Here is a 19,405-nt window from a genome sequence, read left to right as displayed (position 1 = left end):
ATGCAGGTTTAGTGCAAGGATTTTGAAATTTAATGCATTTCATTTTCATTAATTTATCTCCCACAGACACAATTGTTTATACTGATTATATACAAACATAATGTAATGACTTCAGGGGTTAATTGTATGTTAACTGCAATTAATTAAAAAAAAATAGTTTAATTTTAGATTAAATGCAATTAGCAGATCTTTACAGTGCTTTATGAAACACTTAAGTAGGACTTATTTACAAGTATTTTTTATAATCATTTCTATTGTCTTTGAAATATGTTTAAAATGTACTGTTTAATATATACTGACAACTGTATTAAATTTCTAATTATACATCTGCATTAAACTGCACTTGTATGGCGTTCAACCCATATTTAGTCAATTAAAAAGATGAATTAATGGTGCCAGAGTTTGCAGCGAGGGTTAAAGGATCATTTGAATGTCAGCTGCTTTAGCCTCAGTCATGTAATAAGCTACACTTCCTGTTTCAGCACAATGTCAAGGTTGTTAGGAGAGAGAGAGAGAGAGAGAGAGAGAGACACTCACAGAGAGGGAGAGAGAGAGAGAGAAAGAGAGAGGGAGGAGTTACAGCGTCATGCTTACTCTCGCCTTCCCTGTTCACCCTCCGACGGTCAGCCGAGCACATGGTTTAATGTTAGCCCACTGGAATAAAGGACCCCTGCTTCACACAGCTCGCTGCTGCATGCTCATACCATCAGGTGAATTTCAGAGCCAACGGGAATATAAAGAGCGAGAAAAACAGAGAAGGCTGATTAAACTGCTGTCAGAATGTACTGAAACCTCAGGAGAATCAGGTGCAATGTGTATGTTTGTGTGTTTGTGATTATCCTGTTTAGTGCACTAAAAGTGGTGTTCTGTAAACCAAAGAGTCGTCAGCCACTGGTATGAGCACAAACTGGTTACTGTGATTGGGGTGAATAGATCATAACATTTATGTCATAGAACAAGGAAGGTGGTAAATACTGGAACGGTTGGTGTAGTATTAAGTCTGCTGAATTTCTGTGTAATCTGTGGGGCTTTTGTACTCTAGTACTGTAAGTTTGATTGGGAAAGGTCATGTGAAACAGAAACATAATAGAGAACTGCAGAAATTCAATAGCAGTAAAAATGTGACTTCCTTAAGGGAAGTAAATACAATTCAGAAAATTACATATATATATATATATATATATATATATATATATATATATATATGTGTATATATATATACACACACAGACACACACGCACACACACACACACATCATGTAATTACTTATGCATGCAAAGGCAAATGTCACTATCCATAGTTATGTCCAATCTTGTTCCCTGAGGGCTACTTTCTGGCAGAATTTAGCTCCAGCCCTAATAAAACACATCTGAAACATCTAATCAAGGTCTTCGGGAAACTTCTAGTGTGTTGTAGTTATGCTGGAGCTAAACTCTTCAAGAATGGTCATCTTTGGGTTGGTTTTCTAAAGCATTGTTAGCCAACTACAAACTTGACTTCTGGCATTACTAAATTCGGTATTGCCATTCCAACAAACATTAGCAAAACACATAGCAAACTTGTGTGGTTGGATTTACATCCCTCAACCTGTGGTTAAAATACTAGTTTCTTTAAGTATGACATGTGGACTTAAATAGATCATGCTCTTGGGAACGATAAGCAAGGTAACATGTCGTTCATTTGATGTCCTTCATTTGGTTTAAATACATTTAAATCCATACATTTTAGCATATAAGCTGTTTATAAAGAGTGTGCATGTGCATAAATGCATAAGGGAACCCCAGAGTATTATGTAAGGATTTTTGTGATCCTGTGCTGAATCAAACATCAGATAAAGCAAAACTATGGGGAAGAGAAATAGTGTTCGTAAGAGCAGCATCTCAGAGAAACTACATTGTGCAAGAAGCTGTTGACAAAATGAACCTCATGCATACTAGAGTAAATTATATTCCAATTATGTTAGCGTAATTTCAAAAAAATGAATGGTTTTCTCCTGTTTGTGTAAATTAACTTAAATTATCTGACATTAATTGTGATTCTGAATCAAAGTTATTACTTCACCACCTAAACCTTTTGTTGAACCAACATAGTTGAAATGACAAATGTGTGACTACATCATGACCGTTTCAGGAAAGAGTTGCAACTAGTTAATTTCTCCACATGATGCATCGTACTAAAGTGGTTTGCATTGTTGTATAGGAAACACTACCCTGGATGCTAAAACAGATTGTGATGGAAATATTTTATGTAATGGTTTCAAAAGGGTGTGTTCAATACAGAGTATTCATAAAAGTGCAGACTAAGGATGCTCGGGTCAAAGAACATGTATCTATGATTAAAGACTCTATACTTGCCCAAAAAGAGCTTAAAATGGTAGAACTAACAGTCATAGGACAAACCAATGACCAGATCAGTATAACTAATTACAGTGAAGAAGACTTGAGTGATTGATCTTTACTCAACTGTAAGGTATACATTTTTTTTATGTACATGTATCTTTCTGTTCAGGGAGTCTCTCTTGGTTGCTGTCACCAGTGGGCTCCCGGCCATGAATAAAGTTTTATTCCTGCACCATTGTGGCATTGAGCACGAAATCTGAAATTTGAGGCTGCTCAGATTCTGTCCTTGAAAATTATCTTCTCTGTTTTGCACAGTACAGTGTTAAAGTAGTATTGTGCCATTATATCAAATGTATTTAAGTTTAAATGATGAGCAAAACGGCGGCAATTTTAAGTCAAAGAAATTGATGGGTTATTGTAAAACTAATTAGTTTCCCTGTACTTCATTCTTTCAGATTACTTATAAAAGCGAGTTGCCTTTTTGGTGTGTGGACCTCAGTGTCTTCATCATGTCGCTGTTCACACACGTGTTGGCCTGCCTCTTTGGCATCGGATCATGGGTGGCCATTAACGGGATGTGGGTGGAGCTACCTCTGATCGTCCCCTCCATTCCTGAGGGTTGGTACCTTCCCTCCTACCTCACAATCATTATCCAGACGGCTAACATCGGGCCTCTCTTCATCACGCTCATGCACCGCTTCAGACCGGGCGTGCTGGACGAGCGGCCCGTTATCTACACGATCGTAACGGTTGGTGTGGTGGCCACCTTCCTCATGGCGTTCCTCTGGAACTGCACACTTACTATTGGAGGAGGCGAACACAGTGCTGCCTTACTGTCCCTCAGCTTCCTGCTGTCTGTGGTGGACTGCACCTCATCCGTCACCTTTCTACCCTTCATGATGCGTCTGCAGCCTCGGTATCTCACCACCTACTTCATTGGAGAGGGTCTAAGTGGCCTGGTCCCAGCACTGGTAGCTCTTATCCAAGGCGTAGGGGTGGTCCACTGCAAAAATGCCAGTGTTAATGCAAACTTTAGCATGGGGAACTCATCCTGGGGCTTCGATGGAGAACTGCAGGCACACTACCAACCGGCCAACTTCTCCGCTCAGGGTTTCTTCCTGTTCCTCAGTGCGATGATGATGGTGTGCCTGGGCGCTTTCTTGTTACTCAACTTCCACCCAGCAGTGGCGAGGGAACACAAGAGCAAAGGCTATATTGATGATTCTCAGCGGTTGGAGAAGATTGATATGAGCCAGGCCCCAAATAATGAAACTCCAGAGCAAAGGCCCATGTTGGATTTTCCAGATGGCCCAGAGATAAAACGACGCAGTTCATTTGGAAAAGGAACCTACAGCAGAACAGAGCTGGTATATATTTTTGTAGTTCTGGCCTGGGTCAATGCATTGACCAATGCAGTCCTGCCCTCGGTCCAGTCTTACTCCTGTTTGCCATATGGAAATCAGGCCTATCATCTAGCAGCCACTTTGTCCTCAGTAGCCAATCCAGTGGCTTGTTTCATTGCCATGTTTGTACCAATCAGGTGAGAACAATTATTAGACAGATTCATGCAGTTATTCCATGTCTGAATTACATTTGATTGGCTGACAAATCTAACTCTCTTTACTCATGTTAAAGGTCTCTGGTGCTGATGGGGGTTCTGACAGTGACCGGCACAGGGTTTGGAGCATATATAATGGCCATGGCAGCACTTAGCCCTTGTCCTTTGCTGATCAATCATGACCTAGGACCAGCACTCATCGTAAGACTCACACACATGCTTTCTGCTTGTCAAGCATAATAATTCGGACCTGTAAATGTGACTGTAAAGTACATTTACAGGCACTGTTACTTTGTTTTACGGAATTCAAAAGAGCATAGGATTGTACACTCTTAAAATAAAGGTTATTTATTAGCATCAGCAGTTCAACAAAGAACCTTTAACATCCATAGAACCTTTCCATTGCATAAAAGGTCCTTTATAGTGGAAAAAAATATTATTTAGATCACTAAAATGTTCTTCACACAAATGATTATTCTATGGCATCACTGCAAAAGCCCCTGTTTATAACCTTTTTATTTTAACACTGTAGGTTACAAATCTTACTACATTTATAAAAATAAAAAAAATGTAATCTGTATTTATACTACATACAATGAATGGTACTACATACTTCAGAACAAATGCAATGCGAGGGCAACAAAACTGACATAATCTCTGTTTTCTCTTTCTCCCTTCATCTTAAGGTCATGACCTGGGTCATATTTGTCCTGACTTTGTCCTATGTGAAGGTGATTATTGGAGTGATCCTGAGAGATGAAGGTCACAGCGCCCTCGTGTGGTGTGGAGCTGTGGTGCAACTGGGCTCTATGTTAGGTGCCCTGTCTTTGTTCCCTATGGTTAGTGTCTATAGGCTTTTCCAGTCGGGAGATCCCTGTAATACCAAGTGCCCTACATAAAAACAATCACTATTCCGATAGATTCAGAGTAAAACACTAAGGTGTTAGAGAACAAGGCTGAATAATACACACATGTATGACCACACATTTTTTCATGGTGCTTTTTTTTTTTTAATTTACACGGAACCCAAATTCCAAGTACTGTATTGTTTCAAAAACTATTTTTACTTTTGGTTCTCATTTAGTTTATAGTATTACATGATGACAAATCAAGCTTCATAATCTTCTGTAATATCTGGTACTGACTTATAGTTACAATGTAACTTGTCAGTTATGATATTTTTGTTATTTCAATGTTATACTTGATATGTAGTGTTTTTATTATCATATTGAACTGTAACTGAAGTCTGAGATCACATTTTTTTTAAGAATTGCAAAATATTTATGATTTTAAGCCTTGCCAACCCTATTTATTTTATTTTTATTTTATTTATTTTTTTACAAGAATTTAGTAAGTTTGGAAATAAATACATTGTGTTCTCTCAGTACAAAGCTGTGTTGTGGTAATTTCATATATAAAAACGTATATAGCCTAGAACACATAACACCATCATACAGTTGCTCAGAATGTGAATTTTTATAGGCAAACGGGAAATTATTTATTGTTATCAAGGCAAAGTGCTGCATAACTACACATATCAGCAAATGTGACATTAATTTCCATTTCCATAAATCATCAGGCTCTTGATACAGCTAGTGTTATACCACATATTCTCAAAAATTAGCTTAAGAAAGGCCAAAAACCCAAGTGAGCGATCCAATGGCATTAATGGCCTGTAAAAACTCCCAAAGATGTAAACATGAGAAAGAAATCTGAATTGTTCTTCCTCCTCTGGCTCATATTCATTAAGCATAATCTCTGGCTAAATATAATACACCCACAGACTGTAACATGTGACGACTTAATTATATACCTTATAATCTGATTATTTTAGGACAGTGTGTTGTGTTGCATTCTCTAAACTAACCACTCCAGCTATTCATCTGTTTATACCACTGATCTGTATATTATAGATCATGGTTTATATATACCCCTGCTTTTGTGTTTCTCGATAAGCAGATCTGCTAGCTGATCTAAGTATGGGAGGTCATAGATGAATTACAAAATAATAATTATAGTAATAATAAAGTTAATTACAGTAAATAAATTGCATTACTGAATAATATTCATAAATATTTTTGTTCACGAACTAAACAGAAAAGGCCCTTACCAAGATGGCCGCCGTTCCGGGTCGTGTACTTTACTGGCTGACTCACGCAACTTCCGCTCTCAACTCCTCCTTTGTCTGAGTCCTTTCGGTCCTCCGCCTAGTTATTTATTTATTTCCTTTTCGTTTGTGGGGTATATTTTAATATATCCATATCTCTCGGTTATTGAATGACACTCGATTCCGACACATATATGCCTAAAAGCAAAGCCCCCAGAATGGATGATGTGGACTACAGTAAGTGAAGCTGGTTTTGCGGTGTCTTTAGTGCCGCATCGCGACTGTCTTCTTCTCACGAGCTTCACGTAGAAGGATGCTCGGGGTCTTGTGAAGGTTTAAACTCTTCTGTCAGCTGTTTACAATCGTCTCTGACGCTACAGTAGATCATTCAGCTCATCAGCAGGATTCATTACTGCCTGGCCTGTCTCAAGTGTTTACATCTGTAATCTGACCAGAGATTGAATACATTAATCTGTGATTCACAGTTTCTTAGAGACACTATGTGATATTTTACAGCGGTTCTTCATCTTTTGGGAGAATGTTTCAGACTAGGATCCAGCTTAGTTTTGCTTGTCATCTGTCTTGTCATCATCAGTCTGCATTCTTCATGGTTTACTGGAAGATCTTGAAGATTAGCTGGAGGCCTGTGTATAGTGACATGTACGAGTCTGAGAGCACATTAAACCTGTGATAGGGTCAGTAGAGAAGTGTCACTGATCTGTGAGGGTTTGTACAGTCGGTTTGCCTTCTTCAGGTGAAGCTCAAGAGTTTGAATGATGCTGCTGGGGTTTGTTCTTGAAGCTCCAAGACATTCTCAGAAAAAAATAATAATAATAAAGTATGTTTACAAATTTAGAATTTGCAGATTTTACAAAATATGGCGGATTAAATTAACTGAATAACCAGAATTTACAGATTTTTTTGTAATTGTTACTCTGTGTATTGTTATTATTATTATTATTATTACTATTATTATTATTATTATTATTATTTATTTTATTATTATAAAAAAAATTGTAACTGCTTTTTTAGAATATATATTTTTTCAATTAGTTTTTTAATGGAAATGCTGGAAGTGGGGTAAGAGATTGATGGTATTTTGGGATTTACTAAATATATCAAGAATCCAAATTTAGAATTGAGACAAAACCCAAATATTGAGACATTTACAGATTCAGGTGATTATAATTTTTAAAAAATATTATTTTAAACTAAAAGAACAAAAATAGGTTCAAATGACAAAACAGACATTTATTAGAATTGAGTCTTTTGACATTTGACATTTTTGCAGCTGCTGTTTAGAATAAGTGATGGCTTATTTTGTACCTTTTTAAATTAAAATACTTGAAACCGGTTTGATTTCAAATGTCCAAATTTAACATGAAATGGTCATGCTTATGTTTTTGAAGTGCAATGGAAAAAAATTGTATTAAGTAGAAAAATGCAATGTTCTGTATATCACCGACTCTGTTCAGAAAGCAGAAGCTAATAGCAGCAGGTTTTTTATTTTAAGCGATTAGCTTGAGGATCTGATCTGGAGATTGTGGAATGTGTTTTGCGGGGAGCGTCAGAGTATGTGTCTCTGCCTGCAGCGCTGCTTTCTGAGCCGCTGTGGGTTTGGCTCTGTTCTGTCCCGGCCTGCTCTCTTTAACCTCCAGCTGGTGTCGTAAGAGTCCTCCGCTAGCACGCAGATAAACGGCCCTGTGCATGTGTGCTATTAGACACAGGCCAGCAATTACAGAATATATCCACCTCAGCAGGAAAACGAGAGAATGTTATTGCGGGAAACTGTGTGAATTTGTGTGAAAGAGGCCTGGATGTTGAACTCAAATGCCTCTCCAGGACCCTTTGTCTTCATTTGATTCCTCTTTCTGTCCTTCCACAGTCCCAGCAGACCTGAGCCCAGAGGAGCGCTCCGAGCTGGAGGAGATCCGGCGCAGGAAGGGGGCGCTGCTTCTGGAGATCCAGCGGCTGAAGGAGGAGCTGAGGGAAGCCATCATAGAGGTGGAGGGGCTGGAGAGCAGCACGGAGGGCAGGTCAGTCTCACATGGACGAGAAACCGTTTGTGCTGCTGGTTGTTGCTCCAGTGTTTGCTTTATTTAGTTCTCCAAAAACACTGAGATAAAAGCACACACACGTTATCTCTCAGCCCTCATTGACATGAACTTGAACTTTACATGCTGTAGGTTTGTAGGACACTCAGAGGCAGTCTTGTGTTTCACACACGAAACATGAAAACAAGATTGATCTCCTCTCTGTTTTTCTTTTTGTAGTAAAACATTACAGAAGAATCGTCATGTGGCCATGGGGAGGAAGAAATTCAACATGGACCCGAAAAAGGTAAACCAACCTGTCTTAAAAAGAAAAAAAACAGTGTGCCATTTTTTAACCTGCAATATTAATATCACATGGTTGCATTTTAATATATATATATATATATATATACACACATACACTAGCCTTAAGAAGTTTGGGTAATGTTTTTAAAAAGTCTTTTATGCGCAACAAGGCTGCAAAAATACAATAAAACCAGTAATACTGCGAAATATGAAATATTATTACATTTTAAAATAAAATAATGACTATATTGTAAAGTTTAATTTATTTCTGTGATGTGCATTTTGTTTCAGCATCATTCCTCCAGTCTTCAGTGTCACATGATCTTCAGAAATCATTCTAATATGATGATTTACTGCTCAAGAAACATTTCTGATTATTATCAATGTTGAAAACAGTTGTGCTGATTATTATTTATGTGGAAACTGTGATGCAATTTATTTCTGTGGTGACTAAAAAAAAAAAAAAAAAAGCTTTTATTTGAAATGGAACAAATGTTGTCATTGTTAAATAAAAGTATTAGTTCGTTTTATTAACATTTAATCAAGATCATATAGGTTTTCTGCATCACAGGAAAACATAGAGCCCTACAATTATACCAGCACAATGTATACTCTCACACTTTAACTGTTTCTAACTCTTAATGATTATCTAATCAAAATAAAAGAGCAGCGCTGAGTCAGCAGGACCGGTATCACACACACTCCAGACACGTCACGTTCAACTCAACAGTGCTCTGAAACAGTTTATTCACCAAATAGACCCAAGGCAAAAATAAGTTTGAAGTTCAGTGTTTTAAAAAACGGAGCAAATGAAAAAGAGTGAACTATATTATAGTTTTATTAGAGCCACAAAAAGACAAAGGTTTTGATGAATGATTTGGGGCGAATATATAATGTAATTTAATGTGGAACCTCTGCATTAAATCTTGTTGTATTTGTGTGTTTTCCTCCATATCTTGGTCTGTTTGGCAGGGTATTGTATTCCTTGTGGAGAACGAGCTTCTCAGACACACTCCAGAGGACATAGCTCAGTTTCTCTACAAAGGAGAAGGACTCAATAAAACAGCAATAGGAGACTATCTGGGGGAAAGGTACTGTGACTTCATATCGGTATCAAGGAAGTTTCTATTGGATGAAAAAGCAGCTGTTTGATATTTCTGTTGTTTTAAACGGCAAACCATCTAACAGCTGAAGAACAGCTCTAAGAATCATTGCTATATTATTGCTCAGCTCTCATTTATAAAGCTGTTCTGAAACAATGTAGAAGTGCTCTACCTGACTCGATCTCACCAGACTTGTAGCTGATTGTTGATTAGTCAATCCCTGCTGCTTATGTTTAGTCAGAAACAAACCTATTAAAACCGAGATGTCCTTAAACTATTCCTCTCGCTCTCTCTTTCAGAGATGACTTCAATATTAAAGTGTTGCAGGCTTTTGTTGATCTTCACGAATTCACGGATCTGAACTTGGTACAAGCACTTCGGTAAGTCAGCAGATCTTCATCTCTGTAGCCTTTTGGGGTGTTTCTTCATGTGTGTCCCTGGAGCACAAAACCAGTCTTAAGTCTCTGGGGTATATTTGTAGCAATAGCCAACAATACATTGTATGGGTCAAAATGATTGATGTTTCTTTTATGTCAAAAACCAATAGGACATTAAGTAAAGATCACGTTCCATTGAGATATTTTTTTAATTTCCTACCGTAAATATATCAAAACTTAATTTTTGATTAGTAATATGCATTACTTAGAATTCATGTGGATGTTTGGAAAAATTGACACTTAAGACCGTTTTTGTGCTCTAGGGTCACATATAAGATCTAGAGAGCTCTTACTTGTTTGGTTTTCTTTCTAAATCTGGTTGTTTTTCCAATTGTTCTTAAAGTTTTGGTGCAGTGCTTGTGTTCCTGATACATGAGTGTTTCTGCAGGCAGTTCCTGTGGAGCTTCCGCTTGCCCGGCGAGGCTCAGAAGATCGACAGGATGATGGAGGCCTTTGCACAGAGATACTGTCACTGCAATCCTGGAGTCTTCCAGAGCACAGGTCAGACAGACACACACCAGCGCCTGAGGCTTTCATCTAACATTACTCCCATTTGTGTGACTTTGATGTCTTTACCGTTATTAAGATACGCACATCCTATAGTCATAATTGTGTAGGCATGTCTGGTTTGACTGCTTGTGTAATTCATGCACACTCCCACGCTAAGAACAGCTCAGAACTTGTCGACCACAAACCTGTGGCTACTTCAGGAGTGTTTGATTGTTAGAGCGTTTGTTTCGAGTCCTTAAACTCTGTGTTCTCCTCACAGACACCTGTTACGTGCTGTCGTTCTCCATCATCATGTTGAACACCAGTCTGCACAACCCCAACGTGCGGGACAAGCCCACGGTGGAGCGCTTCATCAGCATGAACAGAGGCATCAACGACGGAGGAGATCTACCCGAGGATCTGCTCAGAGTGAGTGTGCTCTACTTAACTGTGTGCATTTCTTCAATGTTGAAATAATGAATGTTAATGATTCCTGTAATGCGAGAAGCACAGAGGGAATAATTTAATCCAGTCATAAAAATAACATTTGAAGTACTTCACGGAATGAATTTGGCATATTTGGTGTGAATAAATCAAAAGTAGGTGTATACAGGTAATTAAATCTTGCATTATTTAAAAATTGCATTTTTAAATAATAAAGAAATATTTTTTTTGCCTTAATTTCTACATAAATCACAAAATTCCATTATTGTAAACATTTGTAAAAAATGATTGCATAGTAAAAGTTTTGTGAAATTAAATTGATTTGTTACAGTTTAATCAAATCTTTAAAACGGAAACCAAAAAGTCTTAAACTTCATAAATTGTTGTTGAAGCTTCATGATTTCAATGGATTAGATATGCTTTTTGATCAAAAAAAAATATTATTTATTAAATAATATTTAAATTTACAATTTAAATGGAGTCCAGAAAAGTGAAAAATGTAGAGACAAATGTTGAGAAAAAAAGGATTTAGAAAAAAAAAAAATCACAACACATGATTTACTAATGATTTACTAATAGTGTGTGTGTTTTCTTCAGAATCTGTATGACAGCATCAAGAACGAGCCCTTTAAGATCCCAGAGGATGATGGGAATGACCTGACGCACACTTTCTTCAACCCGGACAGAGAAGGCTGGCTCCTCAAACTGGGTGAGTCCCTCCTGATGTACTTCCTGTTTAACAGAAGTTGTTGGCAGGGTGTCTCTGTCATTGCCATCGCATGATTTCTTGCTATTTCATTGCTGCTCTTTGCTCTATTTTCCCAAACAAAATAATAATAAAAAACTTTCAGGCACTTTCAAAGATTTACTCCCTTTCTGCTTGGCCTGTCTGTGATCTCTCAAGCACTAAAAGCTTTTAAATCTTCCTGTCTCTCTGTCTTTCTGTTTCCTGTGATCCGTCCCGCGTTCACTTTTCCCACCTCTTGTGGCTCCTGCTCTGCTTGACCTGTGATTTTCTCTGCTGGTGCTGTCCACCCTTCAGGAGGTACGTACACAACAGCGTCTTAACAATATACATGGTTTTATAAACATGGTCTGTATAATAAAATGATTCTCTTATTGGCCTGATTAACCAAGCTGTCCATAAAACAAACAATACACGCATTTTAGATTAATAAAAATGTATTATACAGACTTCATAATTAATGGTCTTTGATGATTTGTTAATTGCATTTAATATATTACACTTTCCATCCATCTTCAGTTGGTTTCTAAAAGATGTTTTATGCACGAGTTTATGCACTGTTCTGACAAATAAAAGCATATGCATCTAAACGGTGAATCATTTTCACAGAGCAATTGATTCAGTCGATTCAAAGATTTTTTCCCATTATTACTGATCAGATGCACCATCACATTTGAGTCTTGGAAATGAGCTCTTTTGACTCTTAGCAGTAAACAACAGCAACTAACCAGGCAGTCGCTCACAACTCACTAGCATCGTGACAAAGAGCTCTGGACTAGCAAACATGACCTACATCAGGCCTAGAAATCTAGTTGATTTAGTTTAGTTGGGTTTTTCACGGCAGCATACTCTACTAGATGTTTCTTTCTGTGTAGTTTATTAACAGTCTGACACAGAGGAAATGATTCATTTCTTGTGTGTTTTACACCTCTAATCCGTATAATCTTCTTTCTCAGGAGGTCGTGTGAAGACATGGAAGAGGCGATGGTTCATTCTGACTGATAACTGCCTCTATTACTTTGAGTACACAACAGTAAGTCAAGAGCCTTGTAGTCATATTTTATCTTATATGCATGTGCATATTTTTATCAAATATATTGCATTATTAATATATATAACTATTTTTTCTAATAGTTAACTATTTATTAAGCAAGATAATAAGTCGTGACACTTGTCTTATCAAAATTAGGACCCTTACGTGAAACAGAATAAATTAATGAACATTAATTTATTGTACTGTAATATAAGATATTTGAAACAAACACAACTATTTAGGAAATCGCTGGCAAAGGACAACAGTCAATTATGCAGTTTAGCTTACATAGTTTAGGTAATTATGAATGAACATGAATATTTTTTATATTAGTATTAACTAACTTTAAAAAAGTTTTTTTTTTTAAATGAACAAAAAAAAATTGTTAATTGTTAATTCATGCTAGTTAATGATTAACTCAGCGGTTCTCAATTACAGTCTTCGCGCCCTCTGCTCTGCACATTTTGTATCCATGAATGAATGTTCCGAAGTGAAGTAAACTTCAACGTATTTCCCTTGCTCAGGGAGTAGGGAGCAGTAAACACTGTGTAGAGACCTTGTCAATCGGAACACAGTTTATGCATGGAGCTCACTTCTAACGAGCTGATTATCTGAATGAGGTGAGTTTACAAAGAGAGACATACAATATGTGCAGAGCAGTGGGGCGCGAATTGAAGAGCCACTGTATTAACTAATGTTAACCAAAGAGCAGCAAATTAACCCACGGTTCAAAATGTCTCGAATGATCCTTCTCCCATTGCCTTTTAGGGGTGTGACAGTAAATCGATTTGTGGATTGATTCTGCAAAAACATCACAATTCTCTCTTTAATCGAGTCTGAGCTTGGACCCTTCGTCTCAGCCAGCCTTGTCTCGCCTTTGCTGGGCCAAGCTTAATGCAGGTTCACCTACAAAAACCTTGTTATGACTATTACTTCCTCCCGATAGTCAAGTTTGATTGGCTTCTAGGCACTCCCCCCCGTCCAATCGTTAGTAGCGACAGGCGGTGTGTACAAAGGGCAGGAACTTAATCAAATGCAAGCTTTTGACACACACTTACTGGGAATTCCTCGTTGATGGGAAATAGTTTCAATTCCCAGTCCCAATCAGGAGCGGAGTTCAGCACAGGTTACACACGCCATGCACCACCACCCACAGAATTGAGAAAGAGCTATCATTCTGTCAATCCTTTCCATGTCTGGGTCAGGTGAGGATTCAAATTTCAACTTTGCAGCCTTACTCACTCACAACTACAACGGTATCTGATTGTCTTCAAACCTCCAACTTTCGTTCTTGTTTAATCAAAACATTATTGGCAAATGCTTTCTATTTCATCCGTATTGCGCCGGTCCAAGAACTTCATCTCAATGTGAATATGAATGCCCCGGCCGTCCCTCTTAATCATGGCCCCGGGTACCAGAAACCCTAAAAAATTTGAACCAGAGGCCTATTCCATTTTTCCTAGCTGCGATATTCATTGGTGACGGGCAGCCTGATTTGAACACTCAAATCTTCTTAAAAGTAAATGCTCCAGGCCTTGAGGTGACTGGACACAGCATCCGGAGGGCACCAAAAGGCAGGGTCTGGGACAGGCGGTGGCTCGCCTCGCAGCGGACCGCCATCACACTCACGAGATCCAACTACAAGCTTTTTAACTGCAGCAACTTTAATAAACGCTACTTTTCATTAGATAGGGCTGTTCTTTTGAACTTTCAATTCATCTGTAAATTCTGAAAAATAAAATGCATCATGGTTTCCACGAAATAATCGACAGCAAAACTGTTTTCAACACTGATAATATTCACAAATGTTTGTTGAGCAGCAAATCAGCATATCAGAATGATTTCTGAAGATTTAAGTTATGACGCTGAAAATACAGCTTTGATCACAGAAATAAATTACATTTGAACTGATATTCACACATAAAACAGCTATTTAAAATGGTAATAACATTACTGAATTTTTTTTTTTGTGCAAATAGATGCCTTAGTAAGCAGAAAACTCATATCAAGGTGGTGTATGTAATAGAAGAAAATAAAAATTGACCCATAGTAGATGGCACTGACTGTGTGTGTGCGTGTGTGTAGGATAAGGAGCCCAGAGGCATCATACCATTGGAGAACCTGAGCATTCGAGAGGTCGAAGATCCCAGAAAGCCAGTAAGTTTGTTGACATTCTCATTACACAGCTAAACACATTCAAACATTTTCATGAAACTTTTCATAGGTTAACTGCAGGTTTCTTTACTGACCATTAGGGCTGGGTTTTGTATCAGAGATGGTTTGTGGGCTCTGCTTATTGATTGAACTGTGTTTTCTGTGCAGAACTGTTTTGAGCTGTACATCCCTAATAACCGCGGGCAGCTGATAAAAGCGTGTAAGACTGAGGCCGACGGTCGAGTGGTGGAGGGAAACCACATGGTGTACCGGATCTCAGCTCCCACCCCGGAGGAGAAGGACGAGTGGATCCACAGCATCAAGTGAGTAAACCGTCAGCGCTGGAGGGGTTCATGAAGATCTCAGAGGACACAGCATGTAAAAGAGTTAAGGAGCACACAAGGAAATGTATTCACACTGACTGCAGTAGACTGCAGACTGAGTGTTTGCATAACTGAAGTAAATTTGCATTTCCTGCGATGAACGATGTATGTGAACTCCTCTGGGTACAAAAATGATTTTAGCAGATATACACATTTAAAATCTAGATTTGAGCTCACAAGCCTTTAAGTCCCTCCCCAACATAATGTTTAACCCTGCTGAGGCTGACATACAAAACAACAATGTGAAAAAACAATGCAAATATAAAAAATATTAAGATTGAGATTATAAACTGATAAGATTTTTTATTCTGAGTTTATTTATTAACAGAAGTGTGGGTGGTCTCTAGGATAGTTTTTAACCACACACTTAAATGCTCACGAAGAAGAGAATTAATGAGCAATGTAAGGGGTTACTTGCACCTCAGCTTTTATGACGTGTGATTAATGTAAACACAGCACACTGTGTGTGCACTCTTGTAATTCACTTCAGCCTTTTCAAACTTTATAAATGAGTATTTTAGATTTAAGTGGTGTGTGTGTAAGGAACTGGAAGCTAGCAGAGTAGGGCTTTATCTAAAGCACGCAGTGCCGTCTCCTGTTAAAAACCAGGCTCAGTCTCGATTAAAGAGAGAATTGTGATGCTTTTGCAGAATCAATCAACGAATCGATTTATTGTCACACCCCTAAAAAATATGCAATTTGGTATAGATGCTGAAATTTGACCATGGACCGCAAAACCTTTTAGTATATTTAATGTCAATTTCTTAAGTGTCAAGTGTCAATTAAAAATACATTTACATATTTCCATTGATGTATGGTTTATTAGGATAAGACAATATTTGGCTGAAATACAACTATTTGAAAATGGAGAATCAAGTAAAGCTGAGCTGATTCAGTCCAGTAACAGTTCATCTGGAGATATTACTGAAGTTATTCTGACATTTACTTGATCAAAATCACTCAAGATTTGACACGAGAAGCTCGAGCTGAGACTGGACATCTGTACAATTACACTAAAAGAGCTTAAACCTTAAAAAAGAAAAGGATAAACCATTAGATGACAGAAGGCATGGAGTAGATTGTGTGTGAAACCCTTTTATCAGAAAAATGAGGCCTTAGAAATGTGTATCAAATATGCTCTAGTAGACTTTACAGGTTTAAGATGATCTTGTGTTTTTGTTTCAGATCTGCTGTGAGCGTGGACCCCTTCTACGAGATGCTTGCAGCCAGAAAGAAACGCATTTCTCTAAAGAAGAAAGAAGAGCAACCCTGAAAGTCCATCCATCCATACGCTCCCTCCATTCTCTGAGAAACCAACGATCCTTCATTAAGGTAGCTCTCGTCAGATCAGTCTGTAATTCTGGTTTATGGAGAAAAGGATGACTTTTGGGGAACCATAACATCATCGTCTTCGGTCTGGATTTCGGTGGTCTGGACTGCAGCTCTTATCTCCATGCTTCTCCTACACTTGCACACTACACAGTGTTATTCACTATCACACTAGTCTGTACAGATACTGTATAATGCTGAGATTCCATACGACTTCACTGACAAACCTAACATTCATCAACCATCCTCATCTCACACTCCCATCTGCAAGATATTCACAGCATTTTACTGTGAAGTTCCTAATCAAACAGGGTAGACGACCATACAGCCTGATGCATTCTTCATCACCCTCATCATCATCAGGGATGAATCTATCCCAACCTTAAGCAGAGATGAGCGGGACGCTTCGTTCACACTGAAGGCATTTGTTAGTCTATTCTGCTGCCTGTCTTAAACTTATTTAATGGAAACTGACTCTATTTATCTCAGACTCCTTTGAGTGTATTTACATGTTATAAATGAAGAAGTAAATGAAGGTCATTGTTGTTCACACCACATGATGAACTTCAGTTTATCTATTTGTTACATATCACTTCCATCATATCTGTGAAACAGGATATGCGTTTTACACTAGTATTGGACCCCACTGGTGATGTAATTTCCTGTGCACAGTTGATGACAACTGTATTGATCTTCACTGACCCATCAAAGCGTCTGCAGAAGTGCTCATCTTTATCTGTGAATCCTTAAATAAGCTCCTTCCCCTTGAGAAAAGAGCCTTAAAAGTCCCACTGCCCTGCTTCTGAATGTTCTTACTCTAGTGTTTCAAAACTCAACCATTGGGGCTGTGAAACAGTTCTCTGGGGAATCTCACCAAAACATGACTAGATTATACCAGATTTTCAATAAAAAATTTTTTTTATCATAATCTCATAACGAAGCAAAGTTCCTCCTAAATGCATACAAGTGTTTGGTGGAATGAAATCTAATTTCTTCTCTGAAATTTGGAATTAATTTTGACTCGTGATCTTGACAGATTAGGTGAGATTTGCTCGCTTACTATTTCATACTACAATCTTGATTGAGAAAAGAATCATGCAAGTAAAGGACTGAGTATGTTAATTAGCTGAGTATGTACTCGCCCACCAGCCATTCAAGATGTAGAGGATGTTTCTTCATCAGATTTGGAGACACAAACTCATCCTAATCTTGGATGGTTTGAGGGTGAGTGAATTATCAGCAGATTTTCATTTTTGGATGAACTATTTAAATTTGAAGTCCTGTCTTTCTGAATGTGTGTTTGCTATGAGAGAGACAGATGTGTATCCCCATGAAAATATGTTTTCCTCTTATCCCCGATCTTGAGATGTGTGCGATGACCTTGTGAACACTAGTCACTGCTGTTCGCTTTGAAGGAGTCCATGGCAGCTTTTTCCAGTGTACTTTATATTTTGCCTTTTCTGTTTGTAAATACATGTTATGTTTGTTTATACAAATTGAAATCATTTTTTATTTATTGTTTTTCATTTCTTTCTTTGTTTGTGAGAACTAAGGATGGGGTTGCATGTTGTACTGAAGCGTCTTTTGTAAAGGGTGTTTCGGGCGACTATTAGCGCTCTGTATTTCTAGACTCCACAAATTGGCATCGCAGTTAAAATGGGCTACAAAGCAGTAACAAAATCGGAAATGCAATATTCCAAAAATATCTTAAAAATGATGGATCATACAGAACACTAATAGCGCCTGGAGTCTAACATAATAACTGCTCTATTTAAATATACTAAATATGAAACGGTTAATACTGAGAATTGTTTAGCAGTGCATTTTGCTTGACTTTTGTGACTTTTCCCGATGAATATAAAGCTTGGCTATAGTAATTGATGTCTTTGACTAAGACATATTTAATAGTTTGGAGTTAGAATCCATGTTTATGGCACTTTATTAGAGTTCAGCACAGTTTTGACTAAACCGCAGCTTGTTTTACTCTCGGAGTGTGTAACTAGTACTGCAGTTCTGAACTGGTTTAAGCTTTGCTGCACATGTATACAGTAACCCTATAAGATCATTTGGGGTGAATCTGCTTCACATTGTACTGTATGTGACCGAGAGACTCCAGAAGTGTTAAACAGCATCAGCTGCTGACTACAACAGTGCATTGTTTGATATAAGCTATGCGTTTAAACCCATAATTCAGGCATGACATGGTTTGATGAAGATGGAAGAATGACGTCTGGAGACTTACATTTGGGCATTCTTGATGAGAAGTGCAAAGGTGCCAAAACCTTTCAGCAAATGAAAGCATTTCCTCTTCCTCCTCTTTATTTTCTCTCCCGGCTTCTGATTGGCCACAGAATGGTACAGATTGTTTAAAAAATAATGTAGCAAAATGAGAACTCAGTTATGGTACACTGGTGCCAATCAACTCTAATAAAACGGATAAAAGACTTTCACGTTGTGTGTTTTTGATTTCTGGTGAATCATTTTATTCCCATACATTTGTTTCTATATATCTACAAAATAGAAACGATGAATATTCAACCTCCGTCTCATGAGAAGCCATTTTTATGAAGTTGCAATGTTGTACTAATTTGTACAGTGTGATTTATAGCAAAATAATTCCACTGATTTTTATTAATATTTTCAATTAGATTTTTTTTATAATGTCTACATGGTTCTTATTCGGTTTATTTATTTTATTTGTTTATTTAAGGTTTAATTTTAGTACTTCAAGGTAAACTCGACTAAGATGCAACATGTTTCTGTGGCAACTAACTGAAATAAAGCAACTATATTTTATTTTAGTTAATGTTTGTTTCAAATAACATTTTTTTTACAGTTTTAGTCTTGGTTTACATCTATTTGCCACCAATTTACCAAAATAACTTTTTTTGTGATGTGGCTGTGTTGCAAAATTAGGGCTGTCGACAGGTCAAACTATTTGCAT

At 37.6% G+C, this 19,405-nt stretch overlaps 2 protein-coding genes across 3 annotated transcripts; both read left to right on the top strand.

Moving 5' to 3' along the window:
- Positions 1-440: 440 nt before the first annotated feature.
- LOC113060058 (solute carrier family 52, riboflavin transporter, member 3-B) lies at positions 441-5,160 on the top strand. 2 transcript variants are annotated; one of them, XM_026228866.1, is made up of 4 exons: positions 441-710; positions 2,796-3,880; positions 3,976-4,099; positions 4,585-5,160. In XM_026228866.1, exons 2-4 carry the CDS (start codon positions 2,850-2,852, stop codon positions 4,795-4,797), a joined length of 1,368 nt encoding a protein of 455 aa, XP_026084651.1. In that variant the 5' UTR covers positions 441-710; positions 2,796-2,849; the 3' UTR covers positions 4,798-5,160. The 2 variants fall into 2 exon arrangements, with proteins under 2 accessions (XP_026084651.1, XP_026084650.1); XM_026228865.1 differs by having other exon boundaries at positions 443-806.
- An 889-nt stretch (positions 5,161-6,049) lies between these two features.
- Positions 6,050-18,906, top strand: LOC113060059 (cytohesin-2). The gene is made up of 12 exons (XM_026228867.1): positions 6,050-6,242; positions 7,891-8,041; positions 8,279-8,345; positions 9,317-9,435; positions 9,747-9,827; positions 10,273-10,385; positions 10,654-10,802; positions 11,415-11,526; positions 12,519-12,595; positions 14,681-14,752; positions 14,918-15,072; positions 16,318-18,906. The coding sequence occupies exons 1-12, from the start codon at positions 6,176-6,178 to the stop codon at positions 16,403-16,405; spliced, it is 1,251 nt and encodes a 416-aa protein (XP_026084652.1). The 5' UTR covers positions 6,050-6,175; the 3' UTR covers positions 16,406-18,906.
- The last annotated feature ends 499 nt before the right edge of the window (positions 18,907-19,405 follow it).

The sequence above is a fragment of the Carassius auratus genome, chromosome 41 (genome assembly GCF_003368295.1).
Source record: "Carassius auratus strain Wakin chromosome 41, ASM336829v1, whole genome shotgun sequence".
Lineage (NCBI taxonomy): Eukaryota > Metazoa > Chordata > Actinopteri > Cypriniformes > Cyprinidae > Carassius > Carassius auratus.
Note: the sequence above shows the minus strand (reverse complement) of the source record. Positions and strands in the feature narration are given on the sequence as shown.

What these genes read in the sequence shown, in the direction of transcription:
- LOC113060059 (XM_026228867.1), top strand. Translation starts at nt 6,176, where the DNA reads ATGACACTCGATTCCGACACATATATGCCTAAAAGCAAAGCCCCCAGA. An exon ending in TACCCGAGGATCTGCTCAGA is followed by an intron (nt 10,803 to 11,414) that starts GTGAGTGTGCTC and finishes TGTTTTCTTCAG; the next exon opens with AATCTGTATGACAGCATCAA. An exon ending in AGGCTGGCTCCTCAAACTGG is followed by an intron (nt 11,527 to 12,518) that starts GTGAGTCCCTCC and finishes CTTCTTTCTCAG; the next exon opens with GAGGTCGTGTGAAGACATGG.
- LOC113060058 (XM_026228866.1), top strand. Translation starts at nt 2,850, where the DNA reads ATGTCGCTGTTCACACACGTGTTGGCCTGCCTCTTTGGCATCGGATCA. An exon ending in GCCATGTTTGTACCAATCAG is followed by an intron (nt 3,881 to 3,975) that starts GTGAGAACAATT and finishes CTCATGTTAAAG; the next exon opens with GTCTCTGGTGCTGATGGGGG. An exon ending in ACCTAGGACCAGCACTCATC is followed by an intron (nt 4,100 to 4,584) that starts GTAAGACTCACA and finishes CTTCATCTTAAG; the next exon opens with GTCATGACCTGGGTCATATT.